This window comes from Amphiura filiformis, chromosome 17 (assembly GCF_039555335.1).
Source record: "Amphiura filiformis chromosome 17, Afil_fr2py, whole genome shotgun sequence".
NCBI lineage: Eukaryota > Metazoa > Echinodermata > Ophiuroidea > Amphilepidida > Amphiuridae > Amphiura > Amphiura filiformis.
Genome location: NC_092644.1, coordinates 29829018 through 29848786, shown reverse-complemented (window position 1 = coordinate 29848786; position 19769 = coordinate 29829018). Strand labels below are relative to the sequence as shown.

At 37.9% G+C, this 19769-nt stretch overlaps 2 protein-coding genes and 1 long non-coding RNA gene across 3 annotated transcripts; all 3 read left to right on the top strand.

Moving 5' to 3' along the window:
* Nucleotides 1-6404: 6404 nt before the first annotated feature.
* LOC140137598 (C-type lectin domain family 19 member A-like) lies at nucleotides 6405-9374 on the top strand. Its single transcript, XM_072159329.1, has 3 exons — nucleotides 6405-7136; nucleotides 7665-7692; nucleotides 8860-9374. Exons 1-3 carry the CDS (start codon nucleotides 6497-6499, stop codon nucleotides 8948-8950), a joined length of 759 nt encoding a protein of 252 aa, XP_072015430.1. The 5' UTR covers nucleotides 6405-6496; the 3' UTR covers nucleotides 8951-9374.
* Nucleotides 7698-8862, top strand: LOC140138238 (uncharacterized; the record flags this gene model as incomplete). Its single annotated transcript, XM_072160152.1, is given in 2 exon segments — nucleotides 7698-8309; nucleotides 8311-8862. Coding segments are annotated over 2 exon segments (1107 nt in total), but the record flags the coding sequence as incomplete, so codon positions are not given.
* A 2207-nt stretch (nucleotides 9375-11581) lies between the features above and the next one.
* LOC140138389 (uncharacterized) lies at nucleotides 11582-14849 on the top strand. The gene is made up of 3 exons (XR_011856989.1): nucleotides 11582-11626; nucleotides 14164-14329; nucleotides 14798-14849. It is a non-coding gene; the product is annotated as an uncharacterized lncRNA (long non-coding RNA).
* The last annotated feature ends 4920 nt before the right edge of the window (nucleotides 14850-19769 follow it).

Genomic DNA, 19769 nt, shown 5'->3' with positions numbered 1-19769 from the left:
TTTAATTAATTAATTAAATTAAGTACCAATTAAGAATAAAAAAGTCTTCAACCTTGGTTTATAATTAAGGAATAACTCAATGATTCAATAAAGTAATATTTCTTGGGTATTGTGATCTATATAGCTTACTCTTATAATGTTCCCATATTTCCTGCTCCCCTCATCCTGCTCCCCCTCATCTACCACCGTGCAAAATGGCTATTTGGGGTTAATTAATTAGCAATTACTCAAAAACAAGATAACAACAGGCATTTTTGTGACTTTTAAGTAGCTGACATATATATTCCCTTCAATTTGGTACCAAATTTGACTATGTAGCACATGAATTTAAAATTATACACCCTTGTCAATTTCCATGTTTGTTGCACACATGAAACAATACCACCTATTTGTGGGCTCAGCTCAAAACGCACGGCCAAACCTGTATTTTTTATAGCTAGAGTACGGGGTATCTCGAGTTACCAAGATCCATCTAGACTGCGGAACTCAGTCCTCAATGATAGTCAGTCATTTATCTTTTGGTCGTTATATGACTATCATTTGAGGGACTGAGTTGTTATAATATATCTTCCGAGGTGCAATTTCAGACAATAGCTGGGGATTAGTGGGGCAGAGGTTATCTATTGAATCCTTTCATGACCACTGAAGCTAGACATGATCACATTTTGAACATGTGAGGGCGGGCTTCAGGGTCAGTCCATGTCAAATCAATCAGATTTTGATGAAATTCCATGAGAATAATCTTTTGTGGCCACAATGAACCCATACAAAAAATTGGCCTCATAGGCCATGTCGTTTTCGAGAAATGGCCCTTTGAAGTTTGGCCCGGACCCCCCTTTTTGGCACTCCCGAGTGTCATTGGTGATTTTTACCAACTTTGGTGGCTCATAACTTCTTGTTCTAAACAGATATAAAGCTGCAATCTTGGATTCTAGCTAACCTTATGTCATATTTTCAGAATCTGGCTCTAAATTTCAGATATCTGCTTTCCTTTTTAAGTTATGAGCACCCAAAGTTGGTCATTTATTCAACCGCAAGTGTGATTTTGTCAGTTTGGGGGTCCCCTGGTGCCAAAAATATGTGGTCATATGACTCAAATGTCATAGATATATTGTCTATGGGTACATATCTGAGCCCACAAGCAAGTTTGAGCAAATCAAACCATTAATGGAGGAATGGGCGGCATCCGAAGTTGGGTTCGGGTGAAAATTTGCTGGAGACCCCCCCTCTTTCTGACCAATGGTTGACCATGTTGACAGTTGAAACATGAATTGAAATTTACAGCCATGAAACATACTTATGAGACCTACCTCTAAACAAAAATTCAGCTTTGGTACTAGTAAGATGGCTCTTGAAAATTGGGAGAAAAACCTGTTATTTCTTGTCTAAGGGTGTTGAATTCGGCAGCCATGGTAACAAAATATGCCAAATTTTACTAAGTATATGTGCATATTTTTGGGTCGTACATTACAGACCACTCTAGATGTGTTTATTAGCCTCTAAAACACACCCACAACATATTTCATATGACACTTTGAGGTAACTTGTGAAAAAACTTTGTCAAATTTTGCTGATTTTGTTGTCATAGTTGCTGAATTCAACACCCTTAGACAAGAAATAGCAGCTTTTCCACCCTATTTTCAAGCTGCCATCTAACTATGATGGAGTTGAGTACCAAAGCTGAATTTTTGTTTCTGGGTAGGTGTCATTCAGTATGTTTCATGTCAGTAATTTTCAATTCAGGTTTCAACTGTCAACATGGTCAACCATTGGTTAGAAAGAGGGGGGGGGAGGTCTCCAGCAAATTTTCACCCGAACCCAACTTCGGATGCCGCCCATTCCTCCATTAATGGTTTGATTTGCTCAAACTTGCTTGTGGAGCTTTGTGGGCTCAGATATGTACCCATAGACAATATATCTATGTCATTTGAGTCATATGACCGCATATTTTTGGCACCAGGGGACCCCCAAAATGACAAAATCACACTTGCGGTTGAATAAATGACCAACTTTGGGTGCTCATAACTTAAAAAGGAAAGCAGATATCTGAAATTTAGAGCCAGATTCTGAAAATATGACATAAGGTTAGCTAGAATCCAAGATTGCAGCTTTATATTTATGAGCCACCAAAGTTGGTAAAAATCACCAATGACACTCGCGAGTGCCAAAAAGGGGGTTCCGGGCCAAACTTCAAAGGGCCATTTCTCGAAAACGACATGGCCTATGAAGCCAAATTTTTGTATGGGTTCATTGTGGCCACAAAAGATTATTCTGATGGAATTTCATCAAAATCTGAGAGGGTCACCTGGGAACTTTTCAGAATATTGGTTGATTTGATATGGACTGACCCTTCATTAAGCTTAGTTGTGCACCAAGATCCTGTCTTAACTGTGTAATCCAATAGGAAAATGAACAAAATTTGGATTTTGACCCTCAAAACTCCAACCTAGCATGATTTTTTAAAAAACTGCATTTGAATAATATTTGATACTATCAAGTAATGAAAGCCACATTATAAATTATAAATTTAAATAAAATTTCATGAAACATTTGCGAAAGTTTTGTAAAATGGCCCTTCGTGCTCAAAAATTCAGCCATAAAATACATACACACATGTTATGACCAATGAGGTAGAAAGGATAGAGTGCCCTGCTCGCCGAATCTGTGAAGCAGGTTTGGGTCCCGGTTTGGGTGCTGTATAAATACACAAAGTTGAACAAATCATGTATTAAAACGCATTAAATTTCCCAGTATACCAATACCATTGTTTTTATCAAAAAATTGCTGAATTATAAAGGCAAGCACGCCTGAATCTGGTATATCACCAGTGTTGCCACGCTAAACAAGCTACTACTTTACGAAATTTCGCCTTCAGTGGTCATGGTAGTAGAGTTGTTTAGGGTCCGCATGGCAACGGGCGAATGAACTAGATTTAGGAGCGTGCCTGCCTTTATTATTCAGCAATTTTTTGATAAAAAAAATGGTACACAGTAAAGTTGAATATGCTAAAACAAGTAATTTATTTAATTTTATTAATCCATACATGCTAGAGTAAATTTAGTTCCCATTTTAGTTGCATTTGATGCTGATTTTGTTAGGCCCTTCATTTCATAATGCCGTATTCAGTGTGTGATTGTCAATGAAACGGCAACGTACCAGTTCGAGCTCAGCGATCTATGTTTTTCTACGTCATTGGTTATGACATAGGAAGCCATTGATAATGCTGGGACACACAATTTGGCCCATTTTCGGACATTCAGGCAAGCATACTTTTCCTCATAACATTGCCAATTATAGGCCTACATACATGATTGACCCCTCATTTTTAAGTTAAATGATTCTCTTTTTAATGAAAGCAATTTTAGATGAATTTATTAAATTTCAAAATTTTATGAACATGCCTACTGAAGCATGGCATAGTCAAGTCTGCCAAGGACACTCGGTACAAATTGAAAGACCATCACAAAAGAATGCATGCATGTCAGGTCATCGACACCAATTTGGTGTTTGTTATGACACAAATTTGGTGTCTGTTATGCACCTCGAAATATGTACCTTAAAGTCTGTATCTAAGATCCATCCAAGAACAACAACCTTCCGAATTCGACAGTCATGCATCATGTGCATGCATGACAGTCATAGTATACTTACATGCTTATGCAAAAGCCTGTAGTGTAGTTTGTTCCACTTTAAAATACATCAAGTAATTTTTCACACACTAGCCCACTTACTTAGTCTAGACATACGCTTTCCAAGAATCCAAGAATACAAGTTCAACTTCAGTTCTCCAAGTGTTTTCTAAAAATAAAAATTTCGGCAAAGCTGTGTGTACGAATTTTGTTTTTACGTATTTTGTAGCCTCAACTACCGAGTCAAAGTTTTGCAGCGACCAGCAGCGACAACGTGCGGAAAGTTGTTTCGATAAACCTCTGCGTAAGTTGAGGGATGAGACTATATAATGTCAATCACGTGTGTGCGCCCGTCTAAACTCCACCCACAATGATGAAAAGTTTTAACTTCTGGGCAGTAATTGCATGCCATGGTTGCATGTAGGCCTACATGTAGTTGCAGAGTCTCCCGGTATTTCTGAGACTTTGGGACCCAGAAATTCTGAAGTATTCATGGATTTAGGATTTTGAACACTTGTAGGCCTATATAGGCCTACGTATTAAGAATCTTTGATGCAACTATAAAACCTGAAAATTTAATTATAGGCCTACAATCCGCGCATTCTCGATCTCGGTTGGGAGGAGAAAGAGCTAGAAAGAGAGGAGGGGGAACTTGAAGAAAAGTTAGGAGAAGGGGCAAATTCCCCCTTCGGACATCTTGCCCCCTGTGAAATGCTGACCTATACGCCTGGGGGCACTCCCATATATTGACATACGACCCGCGCCCGTTTTGTAGCCTACACTGAATGACCCCCTTTTTTGAACAATTACCTAGTCCTCAAAATTGAAATTTCGGCGCTCATCGCGCGCATTTTGAAAAACAATAATTGAATTTTGTCTATTTTGTACTGTAAAATTGGGTAAAAAGCTATTTTTGATTGTTGATGATGTGAAATGTTGGGCGCTCCATGAAAATCACCACATTTTTGACATGGCCAACACCGCTGTCTCCTAAAGCAGACCCGTACGCACCCCCCCCCAAATTGCAAAAGTCTAAAAAAAAAAGTCCCAAAATATCACCTTTTTTTTACGCCTTTTGGGCAAAAAAGGTCCAAATTATGGGAAGAAAGTCCACCGGCCTTTCTCAAAATTGCCCCCCTGGAAAAAAAGGTCCACTTTTTCAAAATCAGCACCCCTTCCCAACAAAAATCCTGCGTCCCGTACGCAGGATTTTTGTTGTACTGAAGATAGCATTTGGCATCTCATCCCGATCTTGTTTTACATTATTTTCTCTATATTTTCATTTCATCACATAGGGACATTTTTTTCTAGTAGGCCTACATCAGTCCCGATCAGAAATTTTAAAGCGATCTTACAAACTCATAACGTTCCGGACCTACATTTTTCCCTGTTTTTACCTTTTCTATACGGTAGCTCGGCATTATCCGACTGAAGTTTGTTTTTTAATGCGCGCAGAGCGAGTGCTAGACAAATCTTATGATATATTGTAAAATGTTTCTTTCGCTATCTACTGAAGATGGATTTTGGCATCTCATCCCGATTTATCATCTTTTCTACTTTAGAAATCATATTTTAAATTATTTTCTCTATATTTTCATTTCATCACGTAGCGGCTAAAAATTGACCTCTCTTAATTCTTTAACCCATCGTGACTCACAAATCTTAGCCTCGTAAGATAGGCATCGCCAAAACCGGCTACACCACATTTCGCCATAATACATTCTAGAAACGCTTGCTGTTAGAATAAGAAAATTTTTAATGCTAATTTATTGCACATTCTAGGGAAGCGTGGTTACCTTTTTAAAATAACCGAGTGAGAGGGTTTTCAAGAAAATATTTTTCCTGTCAAAACTGAAGCATCCTCTGTATAAAAGAAAATGAATATTAACTGCACATCATATATAACGATTCGTGATACCCAATTATGGCGCATTTGATGTCGTTTAAGAGGCAGAGAATTTTATTTCAATTTTATATACGCCAAAATATTTTTTAATTGAGCAAGAATAAGGATAGAAAAACGTTGAAAATCCTATGTGAATATTACATTAGACCCAACCAAAGATTACTGTTTCGTTTTTATGGTAATCTAATCTTTTATTTCCTGAAAAAACATTTTGGGTCTAATGTCGAATATTCACATAGGCCTACTTGATCAAAACATCGAACGTGTATACAAGAAAATGGTAGGTATTTTACTGACCATGGAAATGTACTGAGACACAAGCACGTGTCAAAATCGATATAATGTATTGTCCATATAGACGCCCAGTTATCATGTTTTTGTTGGATTTTTTTTGTATAAAACACGTAGTTAACAATTGAGCGCTTATAATACACATAAATGTTTTTAGGCAAATAAAATTCCAAAATATGGTACGTTTTCTGCCTTTGCTTGTCACGTGGTAGGCCTATGTTGAAGTTGCGATTATATCTACAAATAAGTTTCAAATGAATTCCAACAAGACAAGTGGCCGAGTGGTCTAAGGCGCTGGGTTCATAGTGTGTCCAAAGCAGTCCGCCGCCGTGAGTTCGAACCCCGCCTTCGCCAAAATTTAATGAAGTAAAATTAAAATTTTACTTTTTAATAAATTTCATATTGGGGAAATGTGACTGGCAGAATTTATTTATGACGTGGAGTGGTGTGAAAACCGGCCTTATTAAAGGATATTCATGTGAGCCGAGTCATTTCCGGTTGAAGAGAAAACTTTTTCTGTCGCTTAAACTCTTGAACTGCACTGCGAAATTAAGAGAACTTTTCCAAGAGCGCATTTTGAGCTGCAACCGAGAAAGGTTGAGAAGGACTTCCGAGTTGTCTGAGTACAGTTGCACATCGTGACAGATACTGCTCTCGTTAACACCTCACCATGAGGCTGCTTATTCTTGCTGCTGTTTTGACTCTGGCCTATGGCCACACTCCATGTCCGTCATTATGGACACATTTTAAGGGCACTTGTTACCGATTCTTTCCTGATCGACTAATGTTCGCCGATGCCGAAACAACATGCCAGCAATTTGCATCTTGCAGTGGAGAAGCTTTGGGACAGCTGGGCAAAATTGACAATGGACAAACAAACGCATTTTTAGGAATGTACCTTAGAGGTTTCGATAGCACACCCGGTGGTTTTGAAGCATGGCAAGGTTTGAACGACCGACGCCTGGAACAGAGTTGGGAGTATGGAGATGGCACACGATTGGATACAACACGAGGATACAATAACTGGGCACAAAACCAACCAGATAACGGTCAACAGGGAGGTGGACAACCCGAAAACTGCGCCACAATCAACAGTGAAACAGCTCTCTGGTCAGATGCCCAGTGCCAAATGATGTTGCCGTATGTATGTGCGTTCCCAGCTGAGCAGCAACGTATTCTCATTCCACGGTGGAACCCCAACATGCCCAACCAGCCAGGTATGCCAAATAATCCAAATAACCCAGGGTTCAATCCAAATAACCCAGGTTTCACTCCAAATAACCGGCCAGGGTTTAACCCAAATAACCCAGGTTTCACTCCAAATAACCGGCCAGGGTTTAACCCAAATAACCCAGGGTTTAACCCAAATAACCCAGGGTTTAACCCCAATAACCCGAACAACCCTAACAACCCTAACAACCCAAACAACCCTAATAACCCGAATAACCCGAACAACCGGCCAGGGTTTAACCCCAATAACCCGAACAACCCTAACAACCCGAATAACCCGAACAACCGGCCAGGGTTTAACCCCAATAACCCAGGGTTCAACCCAAATAACCCAGGGTTCAACCCAAATAACCCAGGGTTTAACCCAAACAACCCGAACAACCCTAACAACCCAAACAACCCTAATAACCCGAACAACCGGCCAGGGTTTAACCCCAATAACCCGAACAACCCTAACAACCCTAACAACCCTAACAACCCAAACAACCCTAATAACCCGAATAACCCGAACAACCGGCCAGGGTTTAACCCCAATAACCCGAACAACCCTAACAACCCTAACAACCCAAACAACCCTAATAACCCGAATAACCCGAACAACCGGCCAGGGTTTAACCCAAATAACCCGAACAACCCTAACAACCCGAACAACCCTAATAACCCGAACAACCGGCCAGGGTTCAACCCAAATAACCCAGGGTTCAACCCAAATAACCCAGGGTTTAACCCAAATAACCCGAAACAACCCTAACAACCCAAACAACCCGAATAACCCGAACAACCGGCCAGGGTTTAACCCCAATAACCCGAACAACCCGAACAACCCTAACAACCCAAACAACCCTAATAACCCGAATAACCCGAACAACCGGCCAGGGTTTAACCCCAATAACCCGAACAACCCGAACAACCCGAACAACCCTAACAACCCAAACAACCCTAATAACCCGAATAACCCGAACAACCGGCCAGGGTTTAACCCCAATAACCCGAACAACCCTAACAACCCTAACAACCCGAACAACCCTAACAACCCTAACAACCCAAACAACCCTAATAACCCAAATAACCCGAACAACCGGCCAGGGTTTAACCCCAATAACCCGAACAACCCTAACAACCCTAACAACCCGAACAACCCTAACAACCCTAACAACCCAAACAACCCTAATAACCCGAACAACCCGAACAACCCTAATAACCCTAACAACCCTAATAACCCGAATAACCCGAACAACCGGAATGCCAGGGTTTAACCCCAATAACCCGAACAACCCGAACAACCCTAACAACCCAAACAACCCGAATAACCCGAACAACCGGCCAGGGTTTAACCCCAATAACCCGAACAACCCTAACAACCCTAACAACCCGAACAACCCTAACAACCCTAACAACCCTAACAACCCAAACAACCCTAATAACCCAAATAACCCGAACAACCGGCCAGGGTTTAACCCCAATAACCCGAACAACCCTAACAACCCGAACAACCCTAACAACCCAAACAACCCTAATAACCCGAACAACCCGAACAACCCTAACAACCCTAATAACCCTAACAACCCAAACAACCCTAATAACCCGAATAACCCGAACAACCGGCCAGGGTTTAACCCCAATAACCCGAACAACCCTAACAACCCGAACAACCCGAACAACCCGAACAACCCTAACAACCCTAACAACCCTAACAACCCAAACAACCCTAATAACCCAAATAACCCGAACAACCGGCCAGGGTTTTAACCCCAATAACCCAGGGTTCAACCCCAATAACCCAGGGTTCAACCCAAATAACCCAGGGTTCAACCCAAATAATCCAAATGCTCCAAGACAACCAGGACAACCAAGACAACCAGGACAACCAAGACAACCAGGACAGCCAGTCTAAGCTGTGCAGTGAACTTAAGACTCAACTATTAAATTCGTCAACCGGATGTGAACTTTCTTTTCTTGTCAACATCACACAAGAAAAAAACATAAAACTCTCAATTGAACTGAACTGAAGAACAAACTGAGCTTATTATACTATTTAGAAGGACACCGGCAAGGAGGATTCCACTCCAGTCTGTTTTCACGTCTCAAAAAGCCTCACCCTTCTCCTTGATCTGAACTGTGTCATTTGCTGAACTTTTAAAATGGACTGTTTTCAAGCTTTTTCAACGCATCAAAAGACTGAACTGTTTTTGAAAACTGCCGAATTATGATGATGACCGGCTGAATTGACAATTATGTTGTTAAGCGTTTGCTGGATTTGAAATGGACAAAAAGTCGTCTGTGGTATGTCATAAGGATTTCAAAATACTAAGTTTGACCTGAGACTATTATACCTTGTCAGCTAGGTATAATAAATAGTCTCAGGTTTGACACGACAAATCTTAAAAGTTTGTCGCGTTACAACAGACTGGCAACACCGCAATATTTTGCCGGTGGCGCTATTCAGATTTTAATCATACCACAGAACTTCTTGTGCTTTCAAGTAGAGCTTCAAGTTCAATGAAATGCAACTGAATCATTTTCATGTTACTGTTGCAATGATGTATTAACTTTAAAATGTTACAAACTCCATTTTGCTTGGTCAACAATGCCGCTACTAATTGATGAGGTTCTTGTAAACGTGGCATAGGCTATAGGCCTAATCAAAATGGAAAAACTGACGCAAGTCAGAAATCAATCAAACTGGTAATTACAACCAAGGGAAATAAAACACAATTCTTGTTTCCATTAAATTATTCGTGTCTTGTCTATTTATTTGTCGTCGCCATTGTTAGGGTAATTAGTTCCATTATCGCTCTTGTATAATTTTGTTTCATACTCTATTAGCTAGCGATGCGACTAGCGCGATTGACAAATCGCCGTTTACCTGTGGCCAATCGAATGTCGCTCAATCGCAATAGCTATTAAAATATGAAACATTCGTTAGGACTCACCTTGTTGGTATAGCCTAACTATGGCAAGCCACATCATTCATAAATGCGAGTTTTGCCCGCTATACTGGTCGAGGAGCCCGCTATACTGGTCGAGGAGCACGCTATCCCAGCAAACACAAAACGTTTAGAAAACGTTTTCTCTAGGTTCTAGTTTGGTCTTTTACGTCTTCGTCTTCCAAAACGTTTTAAAAACGTTTTAAAAACGTTTTGACTTGGTTAAAATATTGTTCGTTTTACCATGACGTTCAGAAAACGTTTTTAAAACGTTACAAAATATTTCGATTTTTTACGTTATTTTGCCACGTTTATAATACGTTATTTCCAGAACGTTTTCCGAACGCTTTGTACAACGTCAATTAAATGTCTTTCTAAAGCGTTTAATTATTATTTCATATTATCAAAATGTTTTAACACGTAGCCTACTCTGGTTTAAGGCACTGTATGGTCGTAAATCCTGGGGGACAGCGGGGACACCGTCCGCATACACTTTGGGATATCAAATGTCACCCCCACCCCGTTTTCGGCAAACACTTCCCTGGTCTAGTTTAGAATTGAAATTTTCTCGCGCTCCGCGTACTTCATCGAATTCAAATTCACCTTCATATTCACATCCAATTCACCGTGATTGGGGGCTAAAATAGTATAACAAGATTTGTGTGAATAATACGCGCATCTCCCCGTAAACTTGACCGGTAAAAAGCAATTTGTCTATGTCATACCCCTGATATCTGGTACGTCAGCAATTAACAGAAAGGAAAAAGAGGAGCTATCATGTCAGATGACTGAGGAAATAAAGGACGGAATCGAAGGATTGAAGAAAGTAAAAAAAAGACAAGATACACATGACAAAGCCGATTAAATATTAAATCAACAGGGATTAAATAATTCCTTGAATTCTTATGACAACCCCCCCGACATCTCAAAGAAGAAAAAAGTGAAAGAAAAATTCCTTGTTGTTTATAGATAGCATTAAACGCCTTGATTTGGTATAAAATAGTGTAAAATTGCATATTTTGCGCGCTTCGTGGGAAATGAACCCAAATGTGTATCAACTTTCACTTCAAAATATGAAACTTAATGTTCGCCTGCTGTGCGCGCATATAAATCCCAGCAATTGTGAAGTCAATGATGTCTGTATATTGTTGATGAATACAAGTTTAACTGTTTAATTCTTTATTATATGTGCATCAATCAGGAAACATGTACCTAATTTGGCAAGTGTTTCACGCAGTCCTTTTTATTATAACAATCTCTTCATCACAGCACGGTTCAATTATATGCATTCGACAACATCACTTCTCGGACGTTGATCTCAATTTGTAGAGTTAAGCTTTTGCAACCAACATTTTAAAGTCAGCCTAAGCCTAGCATAAGCTGCTGGTTAGTGAGGAACTGTGTCTTAGAGATTGTGATGTATGACCCGGGAGTTTGACTTGCTTGACATCTTTAAGTGTGACCTATATAAAAGTTTTATGGTTTTGTGAATCGTCTGGCAACCCAAAATTCAAACCTGGAATGTGAAAATTATACGTTTCACACGATCGTTTATGCTGGCATGCTGTTCTAAGGAATATACATCAATTTGCTCATCAAAAGGGACTATTTGCATCTGTTTCTTTCAGTTCTACCAAACAAAGGTAAGATTGTATTTTATTATTACTATATTTGCATTAAACATGTTAAAGCGTGTATGTTTTAGTCAATTTAATCAGTGAAGTTTTAAGTACAATGAGTAACATATGGCATCCACAATATAATGACGGTTGATGTAATTTGAATTCGAGGAAAGTCTTTAAAAGCTGAGGACTTAAGATGTTTTTAATAGGATATTGTTTTTCTAATTATTTACCATTCTTGACTTAAAAGTATGTTGTAAGGTTTGACGATATTCATGGTTTAATTCCGTATTGGTACTACTAAATAAAATACTTGTATGTTCGTGATGCATTCGTATAGCTTGCCTATTCGTCGTGATTGAAAGCTTGATAAAATTGCAATCTCAAAATTGAAAAAGATCGGCGATGTTGTCAGAATCGAAAGGCCGTGCCTACAATTAATTATTTCATTGAAATTCAAGGTGGTTTATTGACTTGAGTTTTGTCTTGTTTGTCAAATTGTTATACCTATTTCATAAGTCTATCTGACATAATGTGTTAGATGAGTATTAGATTAGCATGACACTCATGACACTCGATCATCAGATCGTCGGACAACTTAGTACCTGATTTAATTACAAGTAGGCTATATTATTATTCTCATCTATATCATGTATATTTACACAGGCAAATTCCTGAAAGTAGTAAGAGAAGTCATCAAGTATAAAAACAGAACACGTGAGAAGTAACATTATTAATTACAAGTGCAAAAAAAGAGTGGCCGTGGTTACCCAATATGTAAGCAATATGTGATTAATAGGGAGTATTTAGCGCCCAAAACCTCATAATTTGAATAATTACTTTAAAGTCAGGCAGAAGGGTTTACTGGAAATCCATTGAAATGATTATCATGTTGCCGGTTATTGCACCCAGAGGTGTATTTTGTGCACCCAGAACTTCACCTGTACCACCTCAGTCTTGACCTATGTTCTGGGTTAGTCACAAACTCCAAGTCCATGGTTAAAAACAACAGATGGTATGACCTATAAATCATATATTACCCAGAGAAGTTCAAGTACGTTAATTTTTGCCCTAAACAATGGAATGTTGGAATATTTATGAAATGATTGCAAATGAATAATGATGTATATTGATTGCTTGGAAGTGGAACACATTTGTTTTTATTTTTAGTGTAATTAATTAGGTTTGTGTTGCCTGAAAGCACTGAATTAAAGAGATCGATGACCAGTACGATTCTTTAGCCCTAGGTATGCATGCATAAGAGTTCAAAATGATTAAAAACAACAAGTAGAATTTTTTAGCTGTAAATGAAGACCAAAATCAAGTTCATGTAGCCCCTGTAGTCATTAATTTATTCAAGTTACACATGCGAAACGCCCTGTTCCCATAGACTTTTTGAGGGACATGAGAGCACCTCAGACCTATCGAATTGCATTCTGAATACGAAGCATGTCTTTCTGATATCAAATATTTTTCATTTTTGAAAATCACAATATAATACAAATTTTATGACAAATTATAAAAATTGATATAAATTCAAATTTTTGATATATAACAATCCTCGAAGTAAATTATATAAATCTAATGACATATTCTTAAAGTGTATGTAGCAGGGAGGAAAAGCCGACGGTCAATTGAAAATTTTGACCTTTCATATTGAAGATATGGATTTTTTCCCCAAAAGACTTTTTTTTTTTTTGGTGTTTTGGGAAAAAATCCATATCTTCAATACGAAAGGTCAAAATTTTCAATTGATCGTCGGCTTTTCATCCCACCTACATACACTTTAAGTATAAATCATCAGATTTGTAAAGTTTACTTCAAGTACTGTTAAATATCAAAAATATCAATTTTTAATGATTTGCCATAAAATATGTATTACATTGCGAATTTCAAAAATCAAAATTATTTGATATCAGAAGGACATTCTTCGTATTCAGAATGCAATTCGATATGTCTGATGTGCTCTAATGTCCCACAATAAATACTGTCCAAACGTTCATACCCCAGCCCTTAACTATAAGTGTTGCTTTTTGCAAAACATGCACATGAGGGCCGCATGTGGTTTTATATTAAAACTCCACTCAGCCAAAAATATTTCTATATACATGTATTTTAATATAGGAATATCGAATAGACACGAGAGGTTCTTTAAATATTTTAATATTTCTCAGGAACTGTCATTTTATACCAAACAATCATAACCTGTGCAAAATGTTCCCTTGCCTCCACCCTATACTAGCTTTAAAAACAAAATTATGAATTAAGATGCAATTTTCGTGTGTTCAAAAGTACACAATATGAAATTGTGGTTGATTTACACAATTGAAGTACTAATAATCATGATCATTTATAAATAGGCCATAATTCAAAATAGGCCTATGTTTGACATTTTGCACTTGCGATGAAAATCACAATAACTTTATTCAGTTGTGGGTCAAAGTATCACAAGATACTGAACCATCAACAACGGCAACATCATAAACGATATTGACTTCCAAATTCCATGCGATAATGCATTAAAATATTTAGCTTTGATTCATATGTCTTTATTCCAGATACGACACCTTAGTCTTGTTGGAGGACATGATCTCAACGAAACCATCAGGAGGATGATGAGGAAGCTGGGAACGAACAATTTGTGGTCCTCCTACAGTGTATAGGGAGAAAAGGCAAGCTGAGCATTAAAGATAGCCCTTTCAAGTTTCTACAAAGTTATCGTCAGTAAGTTTCATAGGCCCAAGATACAATCTATGATTAACATAATATGTCAAATCACGCAGGCCTTTCCTTTTGGGTGAGAAAACAGATCCATAAGCTTCCATAGAGCTAAGATCGGCTAAGCCTAAACAGAATGCATATAATTTGTCATGCTGTCTGAACCAATCATAGTGGGTGTAATATACTCATATTCTGTGACTATAAAATTAAAATATGGATATTTAAATCTGACCCCTAAATCGGACATACGTTTCCAACTTGGTTTTTTTTTTGTTATTTTAGATTATATGTGTATACTTTATTCATAAACTTATCAAATAAAAAATATTTCCCTAAGACCACAGACCGCACGTATGGTAACACGTCGACATGTAGGCTTTTGGAAAATCCTAATATTGAGATACAGACCGTTTATTTTGATAAAGGAGTTTAATTTAATACTGAACTCATATCATTTCCACCTTTCTATAGAAGCTTGCATGAAGAATCATCCTCAAGCTAAGGAGGTTGAGATAGAGAAGGACTTGGAGATTATCTGAAAAGAACACCAAATCTTCCAGGTGGAAAAAAGTATAAAGTAAGTTCAAATATCATTGCTGAAATGCCAAATTCATTTATTTAATTCATGTAGGCCTAAAACAATGTCTAGGGATTATAACATAAGCACTCATTCTAGACACCACCTTGTCCTCTATTTGTAAACACGTTTAAATGCTAAACATGTTTAGGAATTAATATGTCTTAATGTGTTTAGATATTAAACATATGATGTTTTGAAATTTGACATTGGTGTTTAGGTTTTAAACGTATTTACAAATTGAGGACAAAAAAAAAAAGTGTTCAATCTCTAGACACTGTTTTTGCAGTGTATTACTATGTTTCTGTATCTGAATATCAAAAGTGCATAAATATTGTTCGTTGAATGTAAAATGAAAAAAATATAGCATATCGCACAGCTCATTTTCTTTTAAAAATAATGTTTAAAAAAATAATAAAGCATAGCACAAAGCTATTTTACCAAATGTATCTGAGACATACTTTTTTGTCCTTACATTTCACACACCTACGTGATGTTTCTTTCTCTATGGAGCATTTTTGTTTATTTTCACTTCTCTTAGGTTCAGTAGGGCACCATGCCCCCTCCCCACACACACACCCCCACGCGCGCATTATGATTTCGTTATGGTTTATACAGACCTTGAAAATTACTCAGAATTAATGATACTGATAATATAAATAAGTTGTCTGGATATCTAAGGGTGACCATAACCTGATAGTATTTTTTATTCATAGAATTTCTTATGCCTATTTATATATATTTTGTCATGGCTGCTATTTTTAGTGAGCTGATAGATTTAAGGGGAATCGGGTTTCAGTTCAATTTAAAAAATGATGTTTCCCAAAATGATGATCATGCTTATAAATAGATTGTTTTCCATTTTATTATCTATAGAAAGCAGGGAATGTGGATGCAGCGGTACCTGTAGGGGAATTGGAGGATGATGAGCGCGGCGAAAATGAACGTGGCTCCCAACAGGAAGAGGAAGAACAAGACTAGGGGACACATTGAAACTGAAGACCACAGGCACTGTACTGGTAAACATGCTAGTTTTACAACATTGTCGGACAAGGTGCTCACTGTCTATTGAAGTATATATATTCGATAAATATAAGGTTTAAGTTTAAAATAGCTGTGATTATATATCAGACTTTTATTTTAAAACATTTCTCATAAGCATGTTAAGATGTTTTTGTTTCTGGCGAAGTGACGTCCTAATCGGATTAACTACCATAGCAATAGATGAATACAATTTTGAATAGATCGCTCTGCACTACAGCAGGTTGCACTCATCACCTGTCTTCAATCATATAATAGATTGAATACAATACCGCTCTTTTCAAACAGGCTAATCTTACAGGTGCAAGTGATTAGCATTTCTTTGACATAATATATGGTTCAATGCATCGGTACCGCATGGACGTTGTAGGCATACGGGTGATACAGTCAAAATTTTATTCATCTATTGCTATGGTAGTTAATCCGACTAACTACGTCACTTCACCAGTGTATAATCACCAACGCACTGAATGGTCTATTGTTCTATTGTGTCCGATTTGAGCGCTGACATATTGGAAAATGTTGCCAATCAATATTCATGAGAGTGTACATTCAACGTCCAATTTTCGAAATTGGGTGACTTGTGCTTGGCAGGTGTAAAATACATCTGACTGGGCGTTTTAAATACGTAACGCATAAAGGCATTGATATCATCGAATGGCTGCCTATAGTGCTGTTAGCGTTAGGCCTATGGGGGGGGGGGCTGTGTTTAGTTTCTATAATAATTATTATAATGCCTACATTTTGTCATTCCTTTTTCTTTTCTCTGTACTTATTCTTTCCTTGAAGTATCACTCCCTCTTCTTATCTCCCTTCCCTTCTCCATCCCCTCTTACTTTTTGTCCCCTCTCATTCCTATCATTTTCTTACCTTACCTTTCTATTTATTTACTTCTATTTATTTATTTCTCTTCATTTCTTCCTCTTTCTCTCTTCCTCCACCCCCCCTCTCGTTCTTCATATCCCCTCTTTCACCTCTTCCTCCCTCATCCCTTCCCAAGACCTCTCACAGAAGAGCTGCCCCGCCCCTTCAGTACGCCACTGTTTATGACATTCTCCTTCTTAAAATAAAATAAAATGTCAATTTGTGAAACAACTTTTATATAGGCCTATACCGGTATACTTATTATTTGTTACATGTATACGTATAGCTTTTACCATTATACAGTACTATAGACATAAATGGCAGCCTTGAATGCTTGATGTGTAATCATTCAGCAAGCGCATTCAATGTATTTAAATGAAGCACCTGAAGTCAGTGGGGTGATCACGAACTGTACTCAGCGGCTAATGTGTGCTTTTGTGCTTACGGCTACTCAATCACATCCTTGTGTGTTATTACAACAAAAGGTACTTTTTCGTTCCAGACGTCGCTTTCACGCGCCTTTCGTTTGATCACTTATTGACAGTAGCCTGCTAGGTAAAGCGTTAATACATTGTCGGGTCAGCTTACCGATTTAATGGCGGAAGCCCTTTGTCCCAAACAAAAGGTACCTTTCGATGAATAGCTTGTCAGATTTCAAATCGGCACAAGGTTTCAATGCGTTACGTAATCTATTTCTTCTCCATCTATTTAATAGCTCCATGATAATCACACTAGTATTCGCTGAGTGCGTTTCCACAATCGCTGATTTATATTAAGCCTTTTTGAAGTAGGGCGGGCACAAAGAGGAGTACTTTGATTTGGGTAATCTTTTGTATGCTGAAAGAAAGCATACACAAGATTACCCAAATAAAAGTACACCATCTCCATTTGTGCCCGTCATACTTCAAAAAGCCTTATTGTTGCAGCGTCGAGGTCCGTTCAAACTACGCCTTAATGCAGTGCGATGCGGTACCAATAAATCGATTACTTTTTGCCTCAACTCAACGCTACTCGTCGCATTTCCAAGTTAAAATGTATTGAACTTCATTTATTGAAGTATTCTGCAGTGCGGCACCGCACCGCACCGCAATTGCGGCGTAATATGAACGGCCCTTTGGTCAAAGTTGCATTAAAGGCCATGTATGGCTTGCGACTTGACGCTCGAGGGCATGCTATAATCTGAGCCCGAATTAAAAAGACTAATTTGCGTCTGACATCCTGCCAACCAGACCGAAAATGTACTCGGACTTTTAAATTCTGCCTCAGATTATAGCGACTTATCGATTATAGTAACTATACCGTGATTTTAATTTGCTGTAAAACGAGAGCATACTTCCGCGATGTTCACAATGCGCCTCCGATCCGAAGCGTAGGCCTACTATGTGTGCTTTACACGCCGTACGTGTTGTTATTTCTGTCGCCATACTCGCAAGTTGCGCCTTGTCAATCGCGCAAGTACGCTCTTGTCAACGGTTTACAGTTAATCGCTCTGCCCATCAGCAACGGAAGTGATGATATTATCTGTATGTTGTGTAAACAATGTAAATTAGTGGTTTTTACGTTGTATTTGGGGACACTAGTAAAGAGGTAATAATTCAATTTGAGGAGTTTTCACACAACACTTCAATTGAACTTATTTTATCTTTGAGACTAGACTATGCGTATTCAAATTATTTGACGTGTTTAATGACATTAAGGGATCTGGAATGAGCGTTTTGAGCGTTTCGACAGTATTTTTGTGGGACATGAGAGCACATCAGACATATCGAATTGCATTCTGAATACGAAGAATGTCTTTCTGATATCAAATAATTTTCTTTTTTAAATTAACGGTATAATACAAATTTTATGACAAATTATTAAAATTTGATATTGTTCACATTTTTGATATTAACAGTCCTCGAAGTAAATGTTATAAATCTAATGATATATTCTTAAAGTGTATGTAGCTGGGAGGAAAACCCGACGATCAATTGAATATTTTGACTTTCCATATTGAAGATATGGAATTTTTCCCCAAAAGACCTATATTTTTGGGTGTTTGGGAGAAAAAATCCATGATACGAAAGGTCAAAATTTTCTAAATTGATCGTCGGCTTTTTATCCTAAATAAATACACTTTAAGTATAAAACATCAAATTTATAAAGTTAACTGCAAGTACTGTTAATTTCAAAAATATCAATTTTAATCATTTCACATAAAATGTGTATTACATTGCGAATTTAAAAAAAATCAAAATTATTTGAGAACAGAAGGACATTCTTCGTATTCAGAATGCCATTCGATATGTCTGATGTGCTCTCATGTCCCACAATAAATTTTGTCCAAACGTTCATACCCCATCCCTTAAAGGAACAACCAAAAAAGATCGAGGTTTTTGGGAGTGGGTTTCAAATCTCAATGACGTTTGTAAAAATATTTCTTTTAAGAAGTTAATTTTCAACATTTGTGGATTTACGTTTCTGGCAGGGAGGGAGATGATGGCCGAAAACGAAAGTAGTTTCGTTTATAGGACCAATTTGCTCGTTAATGCTTTGGGTACCGGTAGTTCCTAGCACTCTGTACTCTGATACCTGTATGATGATTTTCCACTGCGCTCGCTGCTCGCTCCGCTCGCTGTTCGAGAGGCGTCGCGGTTTGATAACGGGGCTAGTTCCATAAGGGAAATGCAGACTTATCATCTTTATAGGCCTACATTTAATCAATTTAGGTAATGAGCCGTGAAAAGGCTCATGAACTGTACATTTGTCAATATTATGCCTAAAATAAATGCATAAATGTTCATGGTACTTTTATTTTACAGAATTCTGCCTTAAAACTTGGTCAATCAAAATACGTGTTGTTAATTCCGTCGCCATATATTCGTTGTGAGTTGCGACTTGTCAACATCGCGCAAATACGTTCTTGTCAAAGTGTCAAACCGGACCACGTTACTTTGCATAAATGCTAATTAAATTTGA